Raw genomic sequence first — 26,126 nt, 5'->3', positions numbered from 1 at the left:
CAGAATGTATATGGCTGCCTCTAGATTCTCCATTTTACTCCATAGATTTTTATAAGCACAAGTTGTCACTTAAATTGACATGTAAATGAGGCCTAACTGTTGTTTCAAGGGAACTTGCGCAATGTCCATGTCAGCCTCTAGCTCTTTCCCTCCCCGTAGAACTATGTGAGCACCAACTGTCATCTCCTAGCTCAGTAATGTGAACCTTTGTTCACGGAATACAGATTTTATCCCTGAATTGAGCATGAAAGATTGATCCAGAAAGAAGGGTTTCTCTGATAAGAGATTTTACAGAGTTGCTTATTTTCATGAGTACTATTAATTTATGAAATAAAAATGAAACTCTACTTATTGGGCAGACAATAACTTCTGTATACTCTGTGGCAGCCGAATGTTTGTACATGGGTTATACAGTTGGATCGGGAGATTGATTTATGTCTGAGTTTGTACATGTAGTTTTTTTTATGCAATTTTGATGCAGTTCAGACAACTATTTTTCTTATCATAGAAAATTACAAATATTCTAATATCCAACTACCGTATATACTCGAGTATATACCGACCCGAGTATAAGCCGAGGCACCTAATTTTGCCACAGAAAACTGGGTAAACTTATTGACTCGAGTATAAGCCGGGTATGCATTGTTCCCTTATCCATGTCGTGGTATGCATGACTCCCCCGTCCCTGTCCTGGTATGTGTGGCTCCCGCATCGCTGTCCTGGTATGCATGGCTTCCCGGTCCCTGTAATTATATGCATGGCTCCCCGGTCCTTGTCCTGCTATGCATTACTCGCCGGTCCCTGTCCTGCTATGCATAGCTCCCCTATCCTACTCACCCAACAGCGTGCCCTCGCAGTGTCTCGGTGGTCCCGGAGTCTTCGCAGCATCCCCATGGTTCTGGCTTCCAGCAGCTCTTCCTGTGCTGAGTGATCACATGGCGCTTCTCATTAAGGTAATGAATATGCGCTCCACGCCTATGGGAGTGGAGACGCTTGCATATTCATTACCTTAATGAGCGGCGCCACCTGAACGCGCCGGAAGAGCTACTGGAAGCCGAAACCATGGAGATGCTGCAAAGACTCCGGGACCACCAAGATCCTGCGAGGGCATGCTGGTGGGTGAGTAGGATATCTTAAGGAAGCTGGTGGCTGTCACTTTGCGCTCCTATAAGAGAAATGAATATTCATTTCTCTTTAGCAGCAGGCACAGTGACAGCCGCTGTCTCCTGCCTCCTGTGACCCGCGGCTCCGCCGTTCCCCCGCCAGCTTTCTGGACAATTGACTCGAGTATAAGCCGAGGGGGGCGTTTTCAGCCCCAAAAAATGTGCTGAAGAACTCCGCTTATAAACGTGTATATATGGTAATTTCTTCCTACAGCTCTGATGCTGACCCATGCGTTTCCATGGTAACAGACAACAAACCTTATGTAGTCTGATCCCACACGCATATTTTATTTCTTGCTAATCTACCTAATGTTTATGGGTAAGAAGCCAGGAAGGGAGTATGACATGATTATACCACATACAGTTTGTTTATTACTATGGAGAAGTATGCACCTGCATGGGAGCCGTAAACACAAACCATGAAAAAATATTTCATTTAAGAAATTAAATTGGTTTCCAAGGCGTACTTTGGATGTCTTGGAGGCAGTGGTGTAACTAGGGTCTGATGGGCCCCATTCCAAAATGTGGACCTTATGTACTAATGTCCCCCATTCTGGTATATATATACAGTGGGGCAAAAAAGTATTTAGTCAGTCAGCAATAGTGCAAGTTCCACCACTTAAAAAGATGAGAGGTGTCTGTAATTTACATCATAGGTAGACCTCAACTATGGGAGACAAACTGAGGAAAAAAAATCCAGAAAATCACATTGTCTGTCTGTTTTTTTTCATTTTATTTGCATATTATGGTGGAAAATAAGTATTTGGTCAGAAACAAGCAATCAAGATTTCTGGCTCTCACAGACCTGTAACTTCTTCTTTAAGAGTCTCCTCTTTCCTTCACTCATTACCTGTAGTAATGGCACCTGTTTAAACTTGTTATCAGTATAAAAAGACACCTGTGCACACCCTCAAACAGTCTGACTCCAAACTCCACTATGGTGAAGACCAAAGAGCTGTCAAAGGACACCAGAAACAAAATTGTAGCCCTCCACCAGGCTGGGAAGACTGAATCTGCAATAGCCAACCAGCTTGGAGTGAAGAAATCAACTGTGGGAGCAATAATTAGAAAATGGAAGACATACAAGACCACTGATAATCTCCCTCGATCTGGTGCTCCACGCAAAATCCCACCCCGTGGGGTCAGAATGATCACAAGAACGGTGAGCAAAAATCCCAGAACCACGCGGGGGGACCTAGTGAATGAACTGCAGAGAGCTGGGACCAATGTAACAAGGCCTACCATAAGTAACACACTACGCCACCATGGACTCAGATCCTGCAGTGCCAGACGTGTCCCACTGCTTAAGCCTGTACATGTCCGGGCCCGTCTGAAGTTTGCTAGAGAGCATTTGGATGATCCAGAGGAGTTTTGGGAGAATGTCCTATGGTCTGATGAAACCAAACTGGAACTGTTTGGTAGAAACACAACTTGTCGTGTTTGGAGGAAAAAGAATACTGAGTTGCATCCATCAAACACCATACCTACTGTAAAGCATGGTGGTGGAAACATCATGCTTTGGGGCTGTTTCTCTGCAAAGGGGCCAGGACGACTGATCCGGGTACATGAAAGAATGAATGGGGCCATGTATCGTGAGATTTTGAGTGCAAACCTCCTTCCATCAGCAAGGGCATTGAAGATGAAACGTGGCTGGGTCTTTCAACATGACAATGATCCAAAGCACACCACCAGGGCAACGAAGGAGTGGCTTCGTAAGAAGCATTTCAAGGTCCTGGAGTGGCCTAGCCAGTCTCCAGATCTCAACCCTATAGAAAACCTTTGGAGGGAGTTGAAAGTCCGTGTTGCCAAGCGAAAAGCCAAAAACATCACTGCTCTAGAGGAGATCTGCATGGAGGAATGGGCCAACATACCAACAACAGTGTGTGGCAACCTTGTGAAGACTTACAGAAAACGTTTGACCTCTGTCATTGCCAACAAAGGATATATCACAAAGTATTGAGATGAAAATTTGTTTCTGACCAAATACTTATTTTCCACCATAATATGCAAATAAAATGAAAAAAAAACAGACTGTGATTTTCTGGATTTTTTTTTCTCAGTTTGTCTCCCATAGTTGAGGTCTACCTATGATGTAAATTACAGACGCCTCTCATCTTTTTAAGTGGTGGAACTTGCACTATTGCTGACTGACTAAATACTTTTTTGCCCCACTGTATCTCCCCACTACTGGGCACCTTCCAGGTATATATGTTACCCCTCCTGATATATATGTCTCCCATCCTGTGCCCTTTCTGGTATATGTCTTCCTTCCTGGTATATATATGTCCCCCATCCTGGGCCCCTTCCAGGGATATATGTCCCCCATCCTGGGCCCCTTTCAGGTGTATATGTTCCCTATCCTAATATATATGTCCCCCATCTTTGGCCCATCCTGGTATATATGTTCTCCATCGTGGCCCCATACTGGTATATATGTATCCCATCCTGGTGTATGTCGCTCATCCTGGTACATATGTCCTCCGTTCTGCTACCCAATTCTACTCACCTGCTCCCTCTCCAACGACGAGTGCCATACTCTTCTGTAGCCGGCGTTTATCTTCAGCGTGTATGCGATGGGCAGCGCATGGCATCACTGCCATGTGCCCCCAGTGACTTGCACACCAATGTCAGCTGCCAGTCTCTGATTTGCCAGCTGCTGGTATTGCGGTGTAGGGAGCCGGAGGGTCTCTGCGCCGCAATACATTTCAGCTGAATGTGCATCCTCGGACACACGTTTAGCTGAAATATGCGCAGTTGTCGGCGGACACCGCTCCCCCACGAGTCTTGCCGTTCTTTAAGGCGCTGCTTAGATGGGTTGTCCCGTCTCACACATTATGGCATATCCTGGGGTTTATTATCTATGTCACCGAGATTCGAGAATCCGCATCTATATCGGTACCTCGTCAAGCACTGACATGAATGGAGAGGTGTCCATGCCGTGCTCAGTTTTCTCCATAAATTTATATGGGAGTGCTGAAAATTGCTTGACAGGTGAGACTTGCAAGAAAACATTTTTATAACATATCCACAGGATTTGTCATAAATGTATGAAATGGGAAAACCCCGAAGTAAAACTATCTAGAAAATATTATTAAATTACCCAGAAAATACTGAGTTCTTTAACCATCCTACAAATTGTGAAGAAATTCTAAATAATCTATTTGTCATGGCACGCAACATGTTCCTCGCTCAGATACAGCATCTTTAATCCGTAAGATTTTCATGTGTTTTGGGAAGATGAAAATCCCCTTTTTTTTTTTTTTTTTTTTTTTTTTTTTTTAGAGGGGACCTTTCACAAGGATTTTTTTATGATCGCCTATGTAATATGTGCAACCACCACAGCTACAAAAATTGCCAGTCGGGAAGTGCTAGGACTGGGGTTTATTGTGCATGACTCCTGGGGGGAATACAGTGGCAGGTAAAAGTTTGGGCACCCCTGGTCAAAACTGTTGTTGTCAACAGTTAAGCAAGATGAAGATGAAATCATCTGTAAAAGGGCTTAAGTTAGAGATGACACATTTTCATCTTTTATATTTTAAAAATTACAAAAAGGAAAGTGGGCCGATGCAAAGGTTTGGGCACACTGCATGGTTAGTACTTAGTAGCACCACCATTTGCAAGTATCACAGCTTGTAAATGATTTTTGTAGCCAGCCAAGAGTCTTTCAATTGTTGTTTGAGTGATTTTCATCCATTCTTCCCTGAAAAATTCTTCCCATTCTGTAAGATTCCTGGGTCGTCTTGCATCTTCTGCTATTTTGAGGTCTAGCCACTGATTTTCAATCCTGTTTAGATCAGGGGACTATGAGAGCCATGGTAAAATCTTCAGCTTGCGCCTTTTCAGGTTGACTATTGTGGATTTTGACGTATCTTTAGGATCATTATCCATTTGTAGAAGCCATCCTCTATTCAACTTCAGCTTTTTCACAGATGATGTCATGTTTGCATCAAGAATTTGTTGAAATGTCATTGCATCCATTCTTCCCTCTACCTGTGAAATGTTCCCCTTGCCATTGGCTGCTACATGACCCCAAAGCATGATTGATCCACCCCCATTCTTAATGGTTGGTGAGATGTTCTTTTCCTGAAATTCTGTCCCCTTTTTTCTCCACACATACCTTTGAGCATTGTGGTCCAAGATTTCTATTTTAACCTCATCGGTCCACAGAATTTGTGTCCAAAATGCATCAGGCTTGTTTAGATTTTCTTTTGCATACTTCTGATGCTGAATTTTATAGTGAGGACGTAAGCTAGGTTTTCTTCTGTGACTCTTCCATGAAGGCCATATTTGTTCAGGTGACTTTGAACGGTAGAATAAAGTACCTCAACTGCAGAGTCTGCAAATCTTTCTGAAGGTATTTTGCAGTCAAGTGTGGGTTCTGATTTGCCTTTCTATCAATCCTCCGAACAGCTCTCACTAAGATTTTGCTTGGTCTTCCAGACCTTATCTTGACCTCCACTGTTACTGTTAACTGACATTTCCTGATAAGATTTTGAACTAAGGGAAGAACAACTTGAAAACTATTTGCTATATTCTTATAGCCTTCTGCTGCTTTGTGAGCCTCCACCATTTTCATTTTCTAGTATTAGGCAGCTGCTTAGAAGAACTCATGGCTGCTGCTTTTTGGCACATGGTTAGAGGAGGCTGGTTTTTATAAAGCTTGGAAATTTGCAACATGTGGCCTTTCCTAACGATGATGGTGAACAAGCCATAATCCTAACAGGCTAATTAAGGTCTGAAACCTTGGTCATAGTTATCTGAGCACACAAATGTCCAAGGGTGCCCAAATGTTTTGTAATTTTTAAAATGTGAAAAATGACTATATACAGTATATTAGTGATTTTTCACATTTTAAAAATTACAAAACGTTCGGGCACCCTTGGACATTTGTGTGCTCAGATAACTATGACCAAGGTTTTAGACCTCAATTTCCTTTGTATTTTAGGCAAAAAAAAAATACATAAATATATAGCTCTGGCAAAAAATTAAGAGACCACTGCACAGTTTTATAAAAATCATCTTCTCTACATGTCTGACAGCCATTCCATTCCAGTGTCAGTTGAATTCCAACCAGAGTACACCTCATTCTACTTAATGTGCTTCTGATTAGGTGATCACCTGAACCAAATCTTATTTAACGAAGGAAAGTATAAAAAAAAACCCTGCTGTGGTGTTCACAATCCTCTTGCAAAAGGACAAGCTGGATGGCAAAACAAGCGCTAGTAATATCCCAAGAGTAATAGGAATGAAAAAAATAACTTTTAACCATGCCAGAGGAGTTGAAAAGTCTTGCGTGAGGAAAAGAAGGGCTCAATTCTGGCTTTACTAGCAGAGGGATACAGTGAGCGTCATGTTGCCTCCATCCTTAAAATTTCTAAGACGGCAGTCCATTACAGCAAGGTTAAGCAGCAGATATTGGGGACAACAAACCTACAGACCGGCAGAGGGCGAAAACTACTCTCCACTGACCGGGATGACCGTCATCTTATTCGAATGTCACTCAGCAACCGCAGGATGACATCAAGTGTCCTACAAAAGGAATGGCAAATGGCAACTGGGCTGAAGTGCACGGCAAGAACAGTTCGTAACAGACTCCTAGAGGCAGGGCTCAAGTCATGTAAAGCTACAAAAAAGCCTTTCATCTATGAGAAGCAAAGGAGAGCCATGCTGAAGTTTGCCAAAGACCATAAGGATTGGACCATGGAGGACTGGAGTAAGGTAATCTTCTCTGTTGAGTCTAATTTTCAGTTTTGCCCAACACCTGGTTGTCTAATGGTTAGATGGGACCTGTAGAGGCGTACAAGCCACAGTGTCTTGCACCCACTGTGGAATTTGGTGGAGGATCGGTGATGATCTGGGAAATCTTCAGCGAGGCTGGAATTGGGCAGGTTAATCTTTGCGAATGACGTATGAATCAAGCCGCATACAAGGTTATCCTCGAAAAACAGTTGATTCCTTCTGCTCAGGCAATGTTCCCCAACTCTGAGGACTGTTTTTTCCAGCAGGACAATGCGCCATGCCACACAGCTAAGTCAATCAATGTGTGGATGAAGGACCACCACATCAAAACCCTGTCATGGCCAGCCCAATCTCCAGACCTGAACCCCATTGAAAACCTCTGGAATGTAATCAAGAGGAAGATGGATAGTCACAAGCCATCAAACAAAGAACAGCTTAAATTTTTGTACCAGGAGTGGCATAAAGTCACCCAAAAGCAGTGTGCGAGACTGGTGGAAAGCAGCCAAGACGCATGAAAGCTGTGATTAAAAATCATGGTTATTTCACAAAATATTGATTTCTGAGCTCTTCCTGAGTTAAAGCATTAGTATTGTTGTCTCTAAATGATTATGAACCTGTTTTCTTAGCATTATTTGAGGTCTGCAAGCACTGCATTTTTTTGTTCTTTTGACCATTTCTCATTTTCTTTAAATAAATACAAAATTTAATGCTTGGAAATTGGAAGACATTTCGTCAGTAGTTTTTATAGAATAAAAGAGCAATTTACATTTTACTCAAAAATATACCCATAATAAACCAGACAAACTGAAAATTTTGCAGTGGTCTCTTAGTTTTTGCCACAGCTGTGTGGGTGTGTGTGTGTGTGTGTGTGTGTGTGTGTGTGTGTGTGTGTGTATAAATACAAAGGAAATATGTAATCTTTAACTTTAGTCCTTTTAGGGAGCATATCATCTTCTATTTGCTTAACTGCTTATAATAACAGTAATTTTGACATGGGGTGCTTAAAACTTTTACACGGCACTGTACATTCAGGCATCGGATATAAAGTTAAGAGGCCAAAATGAAACTACCAAACTAATACTAACACTTGTTGCAGGGTGCCAAAGCCTGCTTCCTCCGTGACATCCCTTTCTCGGCCATCTACTTCCCGGTTTATGCACACTGTAAATCGCAGTTTGCCGATGAAGAAGGACATATAGGAGCGTTGCAGTTACTAACAGCTGGTGCAATCGCAGGTAAGACCCTATTTTTGGATATCGTTTTAATTTTTTTTTCCTTAGTCTGTTTTTGTTAATAGAGAACATGAAAATTGTCCTCATCAGCCCGTTTATACAAAAGCAGTATCAGTCGCCACGGAGGAGCAGTAAATATATGCTCGCGGTGGGTGATGTCGTTGTGTTAATGAGCGTTAATTACATTAGCATAACTGGTGTAAACAGCTTAACGTCGTTCTGAGATTTGGCGCAGCATTATGGGTGTCCATCTGTAGCGAGCTTCTGTCAAAAGCGGCTTCTGAGATGTTGAAGTTGGTGGAAAATATTTCGGTAGAGAAAGCAAGGCGGCTGATTACCTGCTGTGTGTACATGGCTAAACACTCAAATTGTCAACTTATGAGCAGTGTGATCCAGCTAAACCCAGGCCTATCATGGACTAACACCTTTTTTCTTTTATTTTTTTCTTGAGAATTTAACTTTGTAAACTGTTAATTCGACAGTTCGGGTGCAGAAGTCTACAAAAGTGGATTGTCACACTGGTAATGGAAATTATCCAAATGTTACCGTTAAGTTTATTAACATTTTTCAACTATTTCATCCCAAAAAAGAGACAAGTTTCAGTAATGCCATAACAGCGGTGCCAAATTTTCACCAAATCTGCAGTTGTCTACCGTTAGGGAGCACGTGGCCGGACGTCGAAGAGTCACATACAGCTCCCACCTTCATCAATTTGGTTGAAAGAATGTAAAGTCCGTCCATTCTCAGACTCAATCTTCAGAAATTAATGCATCCTCATGCTACCCTCAACAACATTATCCATACATTAAATGTATATCCCACTTTTTTTGTAATTTTTACACCACTTTTGCCTTTTAACAGAAGTTTTTTACCACTCTTACTGTACAGAACTCTTTCCCGTATGGATGATAGAACTACATGTCCTACACATACAAATGATGTCATCAGAAAAATAGTTTCTGTGCCTTGTGTTTGCACTTTCTTTACTGTAATATTTATAAAGTTTACAAACAAATACAAATTTTGTAAAACTTGTAACGTGTGACGCAAGACAAATTTTTTTTCCTCTACTTCCTCCATTCGCACTTCTCAAGCCAGCATGGCTTTTATAAACGTTTCTTGGAAGGCAACTTTTGTTTCAACTTCCTAATTGGCTTACACAATAAAATAAACCCTTCCAGCAGTCACACACCAAAATAACCCGTTCTTCCTTTGTCAATCCACTAAGGTACCTAGGGCGGCCATGATCATATTGCCCTTTGCTAATTCCTCTGTACGTGGTCTCTCTAAACAACTTAAAGGGGTTCTCCAGTTTGGCCAATCTTTTTTCTTAGAAGAGTTCTCCAACAATAACCTACATATTTCAATCTGCTCTGATCTCTGATATTTGCACATCAATATCAATGGATGGTATGTAATACTTACGGTATATAAAAAAAAAATACTTGATAGCTTATTTAAAGAGTATCTTTTTCATAAATTATTAGTATATGTGGAAATAAAAAGTTTGTAATTTATCTTATCAGAGAAATCTGCTTTGTTCTTCTCCTGGAATGATCATTCATTCTCAAAATTCTCAACTCACAGGTAAAATCTGTCTTCACTGAGATAGGAGATGACAGTTGGTTCCTATAAAGTTCTTTGTAGAACTGTAACTGACGATTCAGGAGAACTTGCAGCGGAATCTGTGTTCCGCTAGCTCCTCTCCTCCCCATAGATCTTTAAAAGCACCAACTGCCATTTCCTATCTCAATAATAGGAAAATCTGGCTTCATTGAATACTGATTTTACATATGAATTGAGAATGAAAGGTCAGTCCGGGAGGTAAAAGAAGCAGATTTCTCTGATAGCATATGCCCCAGAGTTTCTTATTTTCATATGTATTATTGATTTATGAGATGAAAATTAAACTCTTTAAACTTATTTTTTTAATGAGGGTCATTCCCATCAGAATTTTTCCCAGATTTGTTTTTCCTTTTTTTTTAGTAAGTTAGTTTTGCAGCTCCTTTGATCTAAGATTTGTCAGCACTTTGCTGCCATGTGCTGCTTATTTTTACACTGTCATAATGGTGCTTTTTAAAAAAAAAAACATAAAAAAATTACTTTTTATAGTTTAAGAAAACTTTTTAAAAAAACTTTCTGTAACTATGAGTTTATCATTCCAAGTTTAGACCAGTAAGATAATGAGCTCATATAAAATGTCTCAGTCTTAATGCACAGTTGACCGTATTGTAATTCATACTTGGCTAAGAAGTTTTTTATTTTTTTTAATTTTCCTTGACAATATTGCCATGAATTGAGCCATAGACTGAAATTATGGCCATAAAAAGTGCAGCTTGTGTATTCATTACATAAGACCTATATCAATTTCCTCTCCGATTTAAAAAAAAAAAAAAAAAAAAGTCACCCTTCTTTATGGAATATGAAATCATTCCTCTCCTTCTCCTTCCATATGTCACATTCTGTTTCCCAGGAGTCTATGTGACATGGTTTGAAGACAGTCGGGGGGAATAGGTGGCGCAGACGAGGGTCTGTCCTCTCCAATAAACCACATTGTGCTCAAGTACTGGAACATCCTGACTTCCAGGCAAAGCGGGGCAAAAGCCGCCTCGTGCCCGGGGCCAAGCTGATGGCAGGATGCGGCCGCTCTGCTTCCTGCTGACCAGTCATAGAGGTGGCATTGTCAGATTTTTTTTACTCTTGAAAAAGCCATCTATTCATGTGCCTGTTAGCAATGCAGCATTCCCCGGCTCTATTGAGTGGCACGAAATAACAGAGCCCCCTGTAGATGTGAGTACAGCGAGGGGCTCGCGGCTCGTAGTCCAGGAAAGAAAACCATTCAGGTAACAAAAAACCCAGCGCGCGTTCTAGACGGATCCATCATCGGGATTCTCCCCTTACGGATTTGCCATAGATAAGTCATTCACCGCTCCTCTGCGTGTGACACAAGCGTGCTAATCAATTTGTGTATTCATTAAGCACACTTTGTTTAGTGCCTGGTGTGTGTAGCAATCCTAACAAGCGTGTAATTTACTACCCAAGGAATCCGCCTTGGAACACATGGATTGTGTCCCAGAAGAGCGTGACGACGTGTCAGCGGTTCTACATCGAGCAGTCATTTTTCACCATCCACTACCCCATAACTTCCTTACCTAATACACATATAATATATACTATTTTTTCCAGCCTGCGAAAAAAATTATCTGACATCTTCGGATTTTCTCCCCCGAGATCCTCTAATGTTCTTGTGTCTTTTTTTTTTTTTCTTTCCATTTTCGGCTAGGTGTACCTGCGGCTTCTTTAGTAACCCCTGCCGATGTCATCAAGACGAGACTGCAAGTGGCAGCTCGGGCCGGTCAGACGACGTACAACGGTGTTATCGACTGCTTCAGAAAAATCCTCAAAGAAGAAGGAGCAAGGGCATTCTGGAAAGGAGCCGGAGGTTTGTATCGCGGGTTTTTATAAATTCCTGGTGGTATCTTGTATGTCATATTAAATGAAACGGAAGATGTCGGTCTGTAGAATAATCGTGGTGTAATATAATACATTTACTGTTTCTCCTATTTAGGGGTTTCGCTATAATGGGAGCAAGTGTTGAATTCGCACCTGGGACCTGGAGGATATTTAAACCCAAAACGTCCTTTTGGTCCATATGAGAAAATGCTGATTTTGGAAAACCCCTGTCCCCTCTTCTGCAGTTTGTTTTAAAAATTTAACCAGCCTTGCCATACTCGCCCTTCCCCGGTCCACACTCTCTGATGCTGTTCCCAGTGTCTGCTGTTACCTGTCACATCAACAATACTGCAGCCAATCACTGAGCTCAGCAGCTGAGTCGACTCAGGCAGAGATGCTGAGTTCAGTGATTAGCTGCAGTGCTGTCAACGTGATGTCAGCACTTCAGACAATAAAAGACATCGGGATCAGCTAGTGAGATTTAGTGTCAGTCCCGGGGAGGGTGAGTAATGCACAGTTTGTTTATTTAAAAAAAAAAAAAACTGCAGGAGGAGGACAGGTATTCCAAAACCAGAAAACCCCTTTAAATCTTTACACAACGGTGATCGGTGGAAAACTTAATGGCTTCAGGGCCCACGAGCTTCTTGTTACGCTTTTGCTCCTATCCATTGGATAGATTATTTGGAATCCCCATCAATAGAAAAAATGGGGGACATACGCTTTTTGCCCCAGCCATAAGACCACGGGTAAGAGGATTTGACGCTGAGATGTTTGTGCCAGTGCCAAAGACTTGGAACGAAGGGCAATGGGCACAACAGAATGCCACTTCTATCTGTCTACTTTACCGGCAGTCTTTTTTTTTTTTTTTTTCGGGGGGGGGGGGGGGGGGTTTAACAGCTCCGCTGATCTTGGGGTTGGTGGGCCTTCCAGCCAGAGACTGTGTTTTTTTTTCCATGGGTTAATTTATAACTAAATCCCAAGTCCAGATTGCTGATACTATATACATATCAATGGGATCCTCATGCCCTACAAATGGAGGGGGGTCCCTCAAAGAATTTCCTCCTGATTCGATGCTGGGAGAACTAAATAGGCTTAAACAAGGTTTCCAGAGTTAGGGTTTGTTTTAATTGGGGTGGAGCTGCAATGGCTAATGCAGGCCAAAGACGCTGTGTGATGCCATTAAATAAACCAGTTTATGAGCAGGATGTTCTAGATTTCGTTTATGTCCTCTCTTAATTACTATAGTGAAACATTACATCTAATCCTCCCGCAGCTCGAGTGTTCCGATCCTCCCCACAATTCGGCGTCACACTGGTGACCTATGAACTACTGCAGAGATGGCTGTACGTGGACTTTGGAGGGGTGTAAGTATCATCAGGGTGACTTTCGTGCACATGGTGCATTTTTTATATATATAATTGTATATAGCTGAAAATAAGCCTGATTTCTGAGATGTGAACATCGCCTGTCTGTCTGCACGTAATGTAGACCTTTTTTTTTTCTGGTCCCTTTCTGACATGAGAGGCATGTCTCTCCGAAAGACTGGATTCCTGTGCAGAATTATATCAATTCAGAGTGCGGAAAAAAAAAGCTATCATTTAGCCGAGCACATCTCAAATTGAAACTGTGTCCTTTAACTAAACCCATTTTCCTTTCTTTCCTCTGTTCCATACAAGTGAATGTCTGGTAGCTTTCCCAGGATACAGGAGTAAACCTAACATACATACATACATACATACATACATACATACATACGTGTACAATGTGTGTGTATATACAAGTATGTGTATATATGCACACACACACTCACACACATCTATGTATATAAAACTGTGTGTGTGTGTGTGTGTGTGTGTGTGTGTGTGTGTGTGTGTGTATCAAGTCATGCCCACTCCACATAGCAACCAATCACTAAGCATCTTTCATTTCACCAGAGCTGTTTAAAAGATGGAAACTGAGCTGTGATTGGCTGCTATGAGCAACAGTTTTCCTTGTAGACAGTTGTGGTAACTGAGGCCTATTATTCTTATCATTTCTATGGTGTTATTGTCCTTTTGTAAAGCTGGAAATAACACAATTTATTACCGTGCCAACACAGACCACCCTCTGACACAGACTGCAGGGGGAGCCCAGTATCACACAGGATAGGATTAGGTACACAGTTCAGCAGACTGTATCACACAGGATAGGATTAGATACACGGCTCAGCACACAGTATCACACAGAATAGGATTAGATACACGGCTCAGCAGACAGTATCACACAGAATAGGATTAGATACACGGCTCAGCAGACTGTATCACACAGAATAGGATTAGACACATGGCTCAGCAGACTGTATCACACAGGATAGGATTAGACACATGGCTCAGCAGACTGTATCACACAGGATAGGATTAGATACATGGCTCAGCAGACAGTATCACAGGAGAGGATTAGATACACGGCTCAGCAGATACTATCACACAGGAGAGCATTAGATACAGGGCTCAGCAGACAGTATCACACAGGATAGGATTAGATACACAGCTCAGCAGACAGTATCACACAGGATAGGATTAGATACACGGCTCAGCAGACAGTATCACACAGGATAGGATTAGATACACGGCTCAGCAGATACTAACACACAGGATAGGATTAGATACACGGCTCAGCAGACAGTATCACATGATAGGATTAGATACACAGCTCAACAGACAGTATCACATGATAGGATTAGATACACAGCTCAACAGACAGTATCACACAGGATAGGATTAGATACACGGCTTAGCAGATACTAACACACAGGATAGGATTAGATACATGGCTCAGCAGACAGTATCACACAGGATAGGATTAGATATACAGCTCAGCAGACGGTATCACACAGGATAGGATTAGATACACAGCTCAGCAGACTATCACACAGGATAGGATTAGATACACGGCTCAGCACACAGTATCACACAGGATAGGATTAGATACACGGCTCAGAAGATGGTATCACACAGGATAGGATTAGATACACAGGTCAGCACACTGTATCACACAGAATAGGATTAGATACACAGCTCAGCAGACAGTATCACACAGGAGAGCATTAGATACACGGCTCAGCAGATACTAACACACAGGATAGGATTAGACACACGGCTCAGCAGACTGTATCACACAGAATAGTATTAGATACACGACTCAGCACACACTATCACACAGGAGAGCATTAGATACACGGCTCAGCATATACTACCACACAGGATAGGATTAGATACACGGCTCAGCAGATAGTAACACATAGGATTAGATACACGGCTCTGCAGACAGTATCACACAGGATAGGATTAGATACACGGCTTAGCAGATACTAACACACAGGATAGGATTAGATACATGACTCAGCAGACAGTATCACACAGGATAGGAATAGATATACAGCTCAGCAGACGGTATCACACAGGATAGGATTAGATACACAGCTCAGCAGACTATCACACAGGATAGGATTAAATACACGGCTCAGCACACAGTATCACACAGGATAGGATTAGATACACGGCTCAGAAGATGGTATCACACAGGATAGGATAAGATACACAGCTCAGCAACAGGATGTGCCAAAAGAGAGGACATTTTCATTCCAAGAATTCAACTCATTCCATCTGATTTGCCATTTGATTTTAAACGCCTCCAGTTTCCACTTCGATTGGCATTTGCTATGTCCATTAACAAGGCTCAGGGACAGTCCTTGAAAGTAGTAGGGATTGATTTGCAATCTCCATTCTTTTCTCATGGTCAACTTTACATGGCCTGTTCAAGAGTTGGAACTGCCAAAAATCTGTTCATCTTTGCACCGAAAGGAAAAACCAAAAATTTTGTTTATCGAAAGGCTCTTGAATGAGTTGAAAATAAAATACTATCAATACTTGGGTAATCGTTTAGTTAATTTGTGTTGCAAATCTGTAGTGTTGAATTTATGATGTCAAATGTGTTTATTTGAAATATAATCATTATAACTTGTTATAACTAACCTCAGTTAGTTACTATGCCCGGGCAACGCCGGGCTCTTCAGCTAGTATCATATAAAGGCCGGGATCACACAAGCGAGAAACACGGCCGAGTCTCGCATGTTAATACCTGGCACTGCCGCTGGCATTCGGGAGCGGAGCGTGCGGCTTCATGTATTGCTATGCGACCGCACGCTCCGCTCCAGAGTGCCGGCGGTAGTGCCGGGTATTAACATGCGAGACTCGGCCGTGTTTCTCGCATGTGTGATCCCGGCCAAAATCCAAAACATTTAAGTTTCTGGATGTAAAGTGAAAAAATGTAGAAAAGTTCACGAGGTATGAATACGTTTTCAAAGGCAAGTGTATGTATGTATATGTGTGGCTTTGTGTGTGTTCAAAGAAAAGATCCTTATAATGGAAGAACCACTGTTTCTTTTTTTGGGGCGGCAACATAAAATGATAAATATTGGTGACTTGTTTTAATGGCCAGATACTCATGGGAGCACCAGTTCCCAATTATTGGCTGGTTGCACAGCATTTCATGGGTCCTAAAACCACATTCAGACTTCCATTTTTACAATTTTAAATTTTTATTTTTTTTTGCATTCAAGAAAAAACTGCATTTTTTAAATTTCAAGCTATTCCTATCCTGTAAATTTTAATTCAGATGAAAAATGGATGACATCTGAGTGGATTTTTTTTTGACCCATTAACTTGCATTGACGAGTATGATCTACCGTTGTGGCCAAAAATATTGACACCCCTGCAAGTCTGTCAGATAATACTCAGTTTCTTCCTGAAAATGATTGCAAACACAAATTCTTTGTTATTATTATCTTCATTTAATTTGTCTTAAATGAAAAAACACAAAAAGAATTGTCCTAAAGCCAAATTGTATATAATTCCACACCAAACTTAAAAAAGAGGGTGGACAAAAGTATTGGCACTGTTCGAAAAATCATGTGATGCTTCTCTAATTTGTGTAATTAACAGCACCTGTAACATACCTGTGGCACCTAACAGGTGTTGGCAGTAACTAAATTACACTTGCAGCCAGTTGACATGGATTAAAGTTGACTCAACCTCTGTCCTGTGTCCTTGTGTGTACCACATTGAGCATGGAGAAAAGAAAGAAGACCAAAGAACTGTCTGAGGACTTGAGAAACCAAATTGAGATGAAGCATGAGCAATCTCAAGGCTACAAGTCCATCTCCAAAGACCTGAATGTTCCTGTGTCTACCGTGCGCAGTGTCATCAAGAAGTTTAAAGCCCATGGCACTGTGGCTAACCTCCCTAGATGTGGACGGAAAAGAAAAATTGACAAGAGATTTCAACGCAAGATTGTGCGGATGTTGGATAAAAAACCTTGACTAACATCCAAACAAGTTCAAGCTGCCCTGCAGTCCGAGGGTACAACAGTGTCAACCCGTACTATCCGTTGGCGTCTGAATGAAAAGGGACTGTATGGTAGGAGACCCAGGAAGACTCCACTTCTTACCCCGAGACATAAAAAAGCCAGGCTGGAGTTTGCCAAAACTTACCTAAAAAAGCCTAAAACGTTTTAGAAGAATGTTCTCTGGTCAGATGAGACAAAAGTAGAGCTTTTTGGGCAAAGGCATCAACATAGAGTTTACAGGAGAAAAAAAGAGGCATTCAAAGAAAACAACACAGTCCCTACAGTCAAACATGGCGGAGGTTCCCTGATGTTTTGGGGTTGCTTTGCTGCCTCTGGCACTGGACTGCTTCACCGTGTGCATGGCATTATGAAGTCAGAAGACTACCAACAAATTTTGCAGCATAATGTAGGGCCCAGTGTGAGAAAGCTGGGTCTCCCTCAGAGGTCATGGGTCTTCCAGCAGGACAATGACCCAAAACACACTTCAAAAATCACTAGAAAATGGTTTGAGAGAAAGCACTGGAGACTTCTAAGGTGGCCAGCAATGAGTCCAGACCTGAATCCCATAGAAAACCTGTGGAGAGATCTAACAATGGCAGTTTGGAGAAGGCACCCTTCAAATATCAGGGACCTGGAGCAGTTTGCCAAAGAAGAATGGTCTAAAATTCCAGCAGAGCATTGTAAGAAACTCATTGATGGTTACCGGCAGGGCTGTGGAGTCGGTAAGCCAAACCTGCGACTCCGACTCCGACTCCTCAATTTCCCTTACACCGACTCCGACTCCCACACATATTGCTTATATTTAAGTGAAAAATTTATTGTAGTACAATGTGAACCTCAGACATTTAATCATTTTTATGATCCAATAATCAAGATATTTAGATAGAACAGAATATACTGTATATTGGTGTACTACCTGGTTTTCATTCTTTTTGGTACAGATACGATATGGATAGACAGATATGGATAAATGGATAGAGCAGATTTCTAATCTGCTTTTGCTATTGAAAACATTATCTATGAGCTCAAAAACCTTTCAGGTGATGCAGTTTTTTAAAAAGATGATCAGCTTTTGCAGCTGAAAAACGTATCCTCAAAAAATACAGGAAAAACGCTGTGTGTGAATGTAGCCTTAGATCAGGAATATAACAGCCATTTATAGGACATTTCATAACTTTCCCAAACTCCTATGAAAAAATATTCAGCACATCCTGCATTGAATTACTGTACCCAATTTATTATATATTTTAGGAGTCGGAGTTGGTCCATTTTATACCGACTCCAACTCCGACTCCGACTCCACCAAAATGAGCACCGACTCCACGACTCCGACTCCACAGCCCTGGTTACCGGAAGCGGTTGGTCGCAGTTATTTTGGCTAAAGGTTGTGCAACCAAGTATTAGGCTGAGGGTGCCAATACTTTTGTCTGGCCTATTTTTGGAGTCTTGTGTGAAATGATCAATATTTTGCTTTTTGCTTCATTCTCTTTTGTGTTTTTTTTCATTTAAGACAAATTAAATGAAGATAATAATACCAAAGAATTTGTGTTTGCAATCATTTTCAGGAATAAACTGAGTATTATCTGACAGAATTGCAGAGGTGTCAATACCTTTGGCCACAACTGTATTTCGTGATTGATTTTTTTTTTTTTTTTTTTTTAAATAAATTTAATAAGTTGCCCCATTAATCAGAACAAATTCCTCACCACAAGCTACAAGATAAGATGTGCTACTTGTTCACTGCAGGGGAAAATTATGGCAAGCTGCCACTTCCTTCGTCAATAACAGCCGATCTGTGCATCAGCCTCATTGTTGAAAAGGGTTGACGTGTTGAGTCAACCCCTTTAATTACTGATAACGGTGAACGGTGCTGATGACGTTACAACCTTACACACCCGCCGGGTCGCATTTATTATCTGCAAGTATCATGCATATGTCCTATTGTACTGAAGAGGACACGTGCGCAATAATTGACGATTACGCACAAGTCTCGGCAGGAGCAAGAGGTCAAAATGTCATCGGCACCACTTGCCTCCAATGTGGAAGTGAACAGCGCCGTTAACCCTTTTAATGTAAAATGCTTCTGCCTTCAGCAGAACACGGCCATGTGTACCTCATTTTTAGGGCGCATTCGGATGTCAGAACAAATCGATCCGAGATTGGACCGCATTGGGTCTCCTTATCCGAGCGCGACAGCCTCATATATTCTGTTCACTGCGGTCCAATCTCGGATCTATTTCTACGGATGTCTGAATGCCCCCTTAGGGGGTAGGTTCACACAAGTGTTTAAAAATAATAATTAAAAAGAAATCGGACCTTACCCAAATATCGCTCAAAGATTGAAATATCACCTTGATGATTATTTCTCTTTAAATCAACAATCTGCCTCTTCGCCGATTTCCCTGTGGGCAGCTCATAAAGCAGTGTTGAGCGGTTACTGCATTCAAGAATCCTCTCGCAAGAAAAAAAGACATGTACAAAAGTAGCTGATTTGGAGAGAAGAGTATCAGTTTTAGGCTATGTGCACACGGTGCGGATTCTGCTGCGGATCCGCAGCGTTTCAGGCTCTGCGGGTCCGCAGCAGATTTAGCTGCGTTGTACAGTACCATTGTTTTCAATGATAAACTGAAAAGCGCTGTGCACATGCTGCAAATTTTTCCGCGGGTTCAAATCCGCAGCATGTCAATTCTTTGTGCGGATTCCGCTGTGGTTTCACACCTTCTCCATTGTAGAGGTGTGAAACCGCAGGTAAACCGCAGGTCTTTTGACCTGAGAATTTACCTGCTGATTTTTCCAAATCCGTGCTGAAAAATCCTTAGGACCTAAATCTACGTGTGCACATAGCCTTAGAATCCCAAATGAAGAGCTCACCCTCCCCTACAACATATCAAGACATCTCACATGCTCGCACCAAACTTGACCTTTGTCTTTCTGAAAATGTGGACGGTGCCATCCGATGGTCTTTTACGCTCTTAATAATAAAAATATTACCAATCTCGCTCGCCGCCTAAAATGCTTACCGTTCCCCCGTCCTCCCATATGTTTACGCACAACTTCAGGCATTACATCCAATCTACAACAGATTACCCACATTTTTCAACAAAAACTCGAACAGTTACATAACGACAATACCACTGTAAATACAGAAATGCTATAAACCTTACTAGACTCTATTCCTCTTCCAGCCCTTTATTTTAATTTGATCGAACTCGTAAATCAAGCTATCACTCCTGGTGAAATAGAGACAGCAACTCAACAGCTGAACCCCAATAAAAAACAGGCCCTGATGGATTCACTGCCCTTTATTTTAAGAAATACGCGCCTGTTCTAATTCCTCACCTCACTAGCTATTTTAACTCTTTAAGAGAAGGTAATAAACATACTTAGAATCTCCCATCTACCGCACATCTGCAAACAGCGCAACTTAGCATGTATGCAATTATCGCTTGATGTTAAAAAAAGCTTTCAATTCTATTTCTTGGCCATACCTGTTTACAGTCTTGCAGAATTGGAAGTTTCCTGACCATTTTCTTTCATGGATCCATGCTCTTTATAGTTCCCCTTCGGCTTACGTTCACCGCGTCCTTTTCCATTAGAAGATGCACTCGCCAAGGTTGTCCATCATCCTTATTATTCCTTCTCACAATTGAACCATTAGCTATCCATCTTCGTCTTAACGCTAATATACAAGGTATACATATTGCATCAGTTTCTCACAAACTTTTCATGTTTGCAGACAATATGCTACTTCTCCTATCCGCTCCGCAGACATCTCTGCCAGCTCTTCTCCAATCCTTTAGTAACTTTGAACAAATTTCCGGCTTATAGATTAACCAATCAAAATCGTATGCCATGAACATATCTCTTCCCACTACTATTATCCCACATCTCCAACAAGACTTCCCTTTTTAATGGGTCACTAACCACCTAGATTACCTAGGAGTGAGATTGGCAGCCAATCTGGACTCCCTCTTTTCAGCCAACTACCCTCAAATGCTCCGCAAAATTTGCGCTCTACTTCAGGCATGGGAGAAACTACATCTCTCCTGGCTCGGACGTGTACATGCGCTTAAAATGACCATACTCCCCAAATTGCTCTACCTATTTCGATACCTGCAGATCCCTGTCCCTTTACACTTCCTCAAAACAACCCAATGACTAGTTAATTTTTTTATTTGGAAGCGTGGCCTCCCTAAAGTTTACAGTTACTCTTTATCGACATTCCTTAACAGGAGGTTTGGGAGTTCCCAACCTTTCCAGATACTACCAAGAAGCCCAAGTAGCCCAGTTAACCCTATATCATACTTATTCAGAACTACCCCTGTGGCTATCATTGGAAGCTCCTGAATGTCACCCAGGTACGTTCAATGCTTCACTATGGATCCTCCCAGCTCAGCGTAAACAAATTTTGAATCCCATCATGGCACTTTCCCTTAAGATTTGGGACTCACCGAAATATTCCTCTCAGTCAATCTCGCCATTTTTGCCTCTCGCCACCACCCCCTTGGGGTAATCCCCAGATTCCCCCAGGTACTGAGTCCCTTAAGAACTTTCCATTATGGGTCGCTGCAAGGATATCTAGAGTCCATCATCTCTTTAATGTTGATGGAATTATTCCATTCCCAACCCTACAAGAAAAATATTGTCGTCCCCCCCCCCCCCCCCCGAGAGGTGTTTCGCTATCTGCAACTCAAAAACTTTGTCACTTCATTACTAAAAAACGCCACTCCACCTTATACCTTTACCCGCTTCGAGCAAAGATGCCACCAAAACCCAAATGCTTCAGGCACTATTTCACTTCTCTACTCCCGTATTAATTCCTCCAAGCATAGGCGTTGCCTAAACTACACTTTCCGAGTCTGATGTCGGTTCCACTCTAATCGATTCGGAATGGTCGCATATTTGGTCCTCCTCTACTGGAGGAATATTAAACACCTTAATGTTGGAAACAAATTATAAGTTGTTGACAAGGTGGTACCTGACCCCAGCCAGAGTAGCCAAGGCAGTCGTCAACTACTCCCCCAATTGCTTCAGAGGGTGTAACGGTGATATGTTCCATATATGGTGGTTATGTCCGATAGTGCACACATTTTGGATCAGAGTATACCACCTGATCTTCTCCATCACAAATCTTAACCTTAAAAAAAACCCCTTATGAAGCTTTACTTAATAAATGTATTCTCAATGCCACTAGTCACACTCAAACCCTCATCAAATTTATATTTATGGCAGCCAAGCAAACCATAGCATTGGCTTGGAAAAAAACAAGCCTTGATTTGTCTGATGTCAGAACGCATCTCTCTTGGTATATGAGTAATGAAAAATTATCAGCCATACTCACAGATAAAGTTCGTAAATTTGAGAAAGTGTAGCTTCCCTGGGCAGAATATGCCAACCATACCCCCTTTGCCACTCCTGTATTCCGTCTAAATGCTCCAGATTTTACTGACTCTCTTTACTGGACTTGGGTATATTATATCCCCCCCCTCTCGGGCTACCCTTGCCCCCTTACCCTGTTTGTTCATTGTCTGTATCCCCTTATATATATCCCATTAAAGGGAACCTGTCACCCCCCCAGGGCGTTTTTAACTAAAAGAGCCACCTTCAGCAGCACTAAGGCTGCATTCTGTGAAGGTGGCTGTTCTGTTTCTGATCCCCAGTAACGCCAAAATATTTACTTTAACTAATTCCAGGTATGAGGACCTAATTATAAGAGAGATACGGCATGTCCCTCTGTATAAGCCGCCTCCCAGCTGTCCCTCAACCTCCCTGTAGCGTCAGGCACCGCCTCCTCCCGCGTTGGATGCTGGAGGGCGCCTGCATTGTTCCAGCAGTTCTCGGGCATGCGCAGTGCGCACAGCCCGAGAACTGACATCAGGCTATCAAGCCTGCATGTTTTGGAGCCCCCTGATCCCGCCCCGCAGTGTGTTATGAAGTATTCACACTGCGGGGCTGGGAATCTTGCACCTGCACATTGAACAGCTTCAGCTTCGCCTGCCTCCATCTCCGTCCTCCACTTTAGTTTTGCTCCTTTGGCAGCGTCTGATGAGCTGTACTGCCAGTGAACCGCTCAGCTGATCAGATGCTGCCAAAGGAGGAAAGCGAAAGAGGAGGAGGGAGATGGGGGCAGGCGAAGTTAAAGCTGTTCAATGCGCAGGTGTAAGATTCCCAGCCCCGCAGTGTGAATACTTCATAACACACTGCGGGGCGGGATCAGGGGGCTCCAAAACACACATGCTTGATAACCTGATGTCAATTCTCGTGCAGCGTGCACTGCGCATGCCCGAGAACTGTTGGAACAACGCAGGCGCCCTCCAGCATCCAATGCGGGAGGAGGCGGTGCCGGATGCTACAGGGGGGTTGATGGAAAGCTGGGAGGCGGCTTAAACAGAGGGACACTCCGTACCTCTCTGATTAATTCCAGGTATGAGGACTTAATTATAAAATAAGTCAATTTTTCGGCGTTAGAAACAAAAGAGCCACCTTCACAGAATGCAGCCTTAGTGCTCCTGAAGGTGGCTCTTTTACTTAAAAACGCCCTGGGGGGTTACAGGTTCCCTTTAAACATATGTTTGCATCAAGATTTTATTTATTTGCCTTCTCTGTAAAATTCAATAAAAAGTTATTGTTGAAAAAAAAAAAAAAAAAAATCGGTCCAGATTATATCCAGAAAAGTGGAATGATTTTATTCTCACTTGTGCAGTTTGTATTCAATCCCTTTTTTACAGCAGTTATTAATCATATACAAAACCATTTACAGTTCCCTATGTTACAGAACTGCAATGTACTGTATCTGTAAAAATCGGATGTTACACTGTGGTTCCATATGGCATCCGATTTTTTCTTTTACACACCCATAGATTTCAGTGGGTGAGTCTCATCTGATTTACGGAAGAGATTAGTGTAGGCTGAGATTTTTTTTCTTAAGGCAGATTCTCCCTAGAAACCCCCTCATAAATCGCTCAATAAAAATTAAAAGTAATGAACATATGCACAACAATGTCAGAGCGACTTACAGTGCACTTCTTCTATGTTTTTAAAGCTTCTTTTAATCACTTCAGGCCTCGAAAGCAGTGAAGAGGCTAAAAGGCGCGACATGATCATTCTCACAAATTGTCTCTTCAAAGAGGAAGAGGACTAGAACTCTAGCGCTATCTATGGAAAGTAGCAATCCTAATAGTCAATGTCGACTCACTAACGAGCCTTGTCACATGACTTAGGATAAAAGCCAAAATCTTAATTTGCAGACACTGTGTTTCAGGGCACTGCTCCTCGCCAGTGGAATCTATGAGATCTGGTTTCCCATAGGAGCATTGCGGCTTAAATGTCTCCTCACCTCGGCATGTCAGGCTTGACGTGTCACTCTTCGCAAGGAGGAACTTTACCCCCTTGGATTCTGGTTTGACGCCACTCATCCAATCAAACTAGATCTCACACTTTGCACTGACAAGGATCAATACGCCGAAACACAGTGTCTGCAAATTGAGGTTTTGGTATTCATCCTACCTCGTATGACAAGGCTCGTTAGAGAGTCGATAGTGACTTTTAGGATTGCTACTTCCCATAGGTGAGTTCTAGTTTTCTTCCTCTCTGAAGAGACCATTTGTATATTTTCCAGAGGAGCATTGTGGCTTAAAAGTCTCCTCATCTTGGGCATGTCAGGCTTGACATGTCGTTTTCCGCAAGGAGGAATGATACCCTTTGGATAATGATCATTCTTCACACGAAAACCACCACTATTTTATATGTAGAATAAAAAAAAAGACGTCGCCACTGCAAAAGACAAAGAAGACGTTTCAGAAAAGACACTGCTGGCATTTTCTTGAAGTGTCTTCTGCTTCAAAAACTGAATCGATATACCGGCGTCTGAGATACTCTCTGTGAGAGTCAGGCTTTTCTACACTATCTAGGTGCTTGTGTCCTATCCCCTACGTCAGTGAAAATAAGTAAAATAAGTTGGTGTGTGGATAAATGGCGAATTCTAATGAGGAATTAGGTTTGGTGTTTGTGAGTTTGCAATATCCTTGAGAACTGTCCAAGTAAATCAGTAAGTCTGATGAGTAAATGTTCCATGCTCCGTCCTCTCTCCGAGCCCCATAATGAGGCTTGTGAGCTTAGTCCATTCAATAAAATAAACAGCCCTGTAAGCCACGGCTCGCTGATTGCCCTGTGTCAACGTCTTGTGTTGTGTGAGATGGCACACCCCCGACTTGTTTATTGATATAAGATTTTTTTTCTTTTTCTGCAGCAAACCTTCCGGGACAGATCCTTCTCCAAAGACGAGAATCTCCAACCTGCCTCCCGCACACCCCGACCATATAGGAGGCTACAGACTGGCAACCGCAACCTTTGCCGGAATAGAGAACAAATTTGGCCTTTACTTACCAAAGTTTAGATCTCCAGATGCAGCTCCTGCTAAAGGCAAATCTGCGCCCTCTGTATAATACAGACGCCTCCATGGGGGCGACACATCGCAGTATTTAAGGTGCAGCACAGTACGGTATCTCTTTGGTCAATTGCATGTGAGTTTCTCCGAGCTGCTTGTCCCATTTTCTACGATATATTCATTTGTTGGAAGGTGAATCACCTGTTTGCACAGACGAGGTTCCCCGCTTTGTTCAGCACATAGAATGTATCTTTGTTTCCGGAAAAAAGAGCATGTGTTTTGTTGTTTTTTTTAATATCCGGCTTTCCATAGCTTTGCATTTATTGTTACTGTACATATTGTACATCTGTACAGACACCGCGGCACATAAGACATCTGTTACTTTTTGTACGAGGGGTGGCGGAAAATGTACAGAACATATTGGAGGTGTAATATTAAGAGCCATGGAATAATATAATGTATTATGATTTCATCATTTACTCGTTTTAATGTATTTTATGGAAAATAAATAATTAATGTTTGATTGTTTTTTTTTCTTTGCTGCATGCGGCTGTAATAAAGCGACTATGTCAGCAAAATGCCTGTTCAAACCAACCACTGGCACTCGGTGCACCCTTGGTGTGGCCATACAGTTCAGTGCACCTTCCCACCTACTTGTTTCCCATCTATTGTCACCCTTTTCTGGCTACTGTAAAGGCAGAGCTGTCAATCAAGAAAGATCAAGGTGATGATAGATGAAAAACAAGTTGGTGGGAAGGCGCACTGAAG

The 26,126-nt window shown here is 42.1% G+C and overlaps 1 protein-coding gene across 1 annotated transcript in view; it reads left to right on the top strand.

The window, feature by feature from the left end:
• SLC25A12 (solute carrier family 25 member 12) overlaps positions 1 to 25,879 on the top strand; it is a 182,115-nt gene extending 156,236 nt beyond the window's left edge. Inside the window, exons 15-18 of the mRNA XM_073545875.1 lie at positions 7,999 to 8,137; positions 11,418 to 11,576; positions 12,861 to 12,951; positions 25,221 to 25,879. Coding sequence (XP_073401976.1) covers positions 7,999 to 8,137; positions 11,418 to 11,576; positions 12,861 to 12,951; positions 25,221 to 25,416 — 585 coding nt within the window. The 3' untranslated portion in view covers positions 25,417 to 25,879. The remainder of the gene's footprint in view (positions 1 to 7,998; positions 8,138 to 11,417; positions 11,577 to 12,860; positions 12,952 to 25,220) is intronic.
• The last annotated feature ends 247 nt before the right edge of the window (positions 25,880 to 26,126 follow it).

Source organism: Dendrobates tinctorius, unplaced genomic scaffold, assembly GCF_039654945.1.
Source record: "Dendrobates tinctorius isolate UK_male_01 unplaced genomic scaffold, ASM3965494v1 ptg000143l, whole genome shotgun sequence".
Lineage (NCBI taxonomy): Eukaryota > Metazoa > Chordata > Amphibia > Anura > Dendrobatidae > Dendrobates > Dendrobates tinctorius.
The sequence above is the reverse complement of the archived record's forward strand: the minus strand, read 5'-3'. Positions and strand labels throughout refer to the sequence as shown.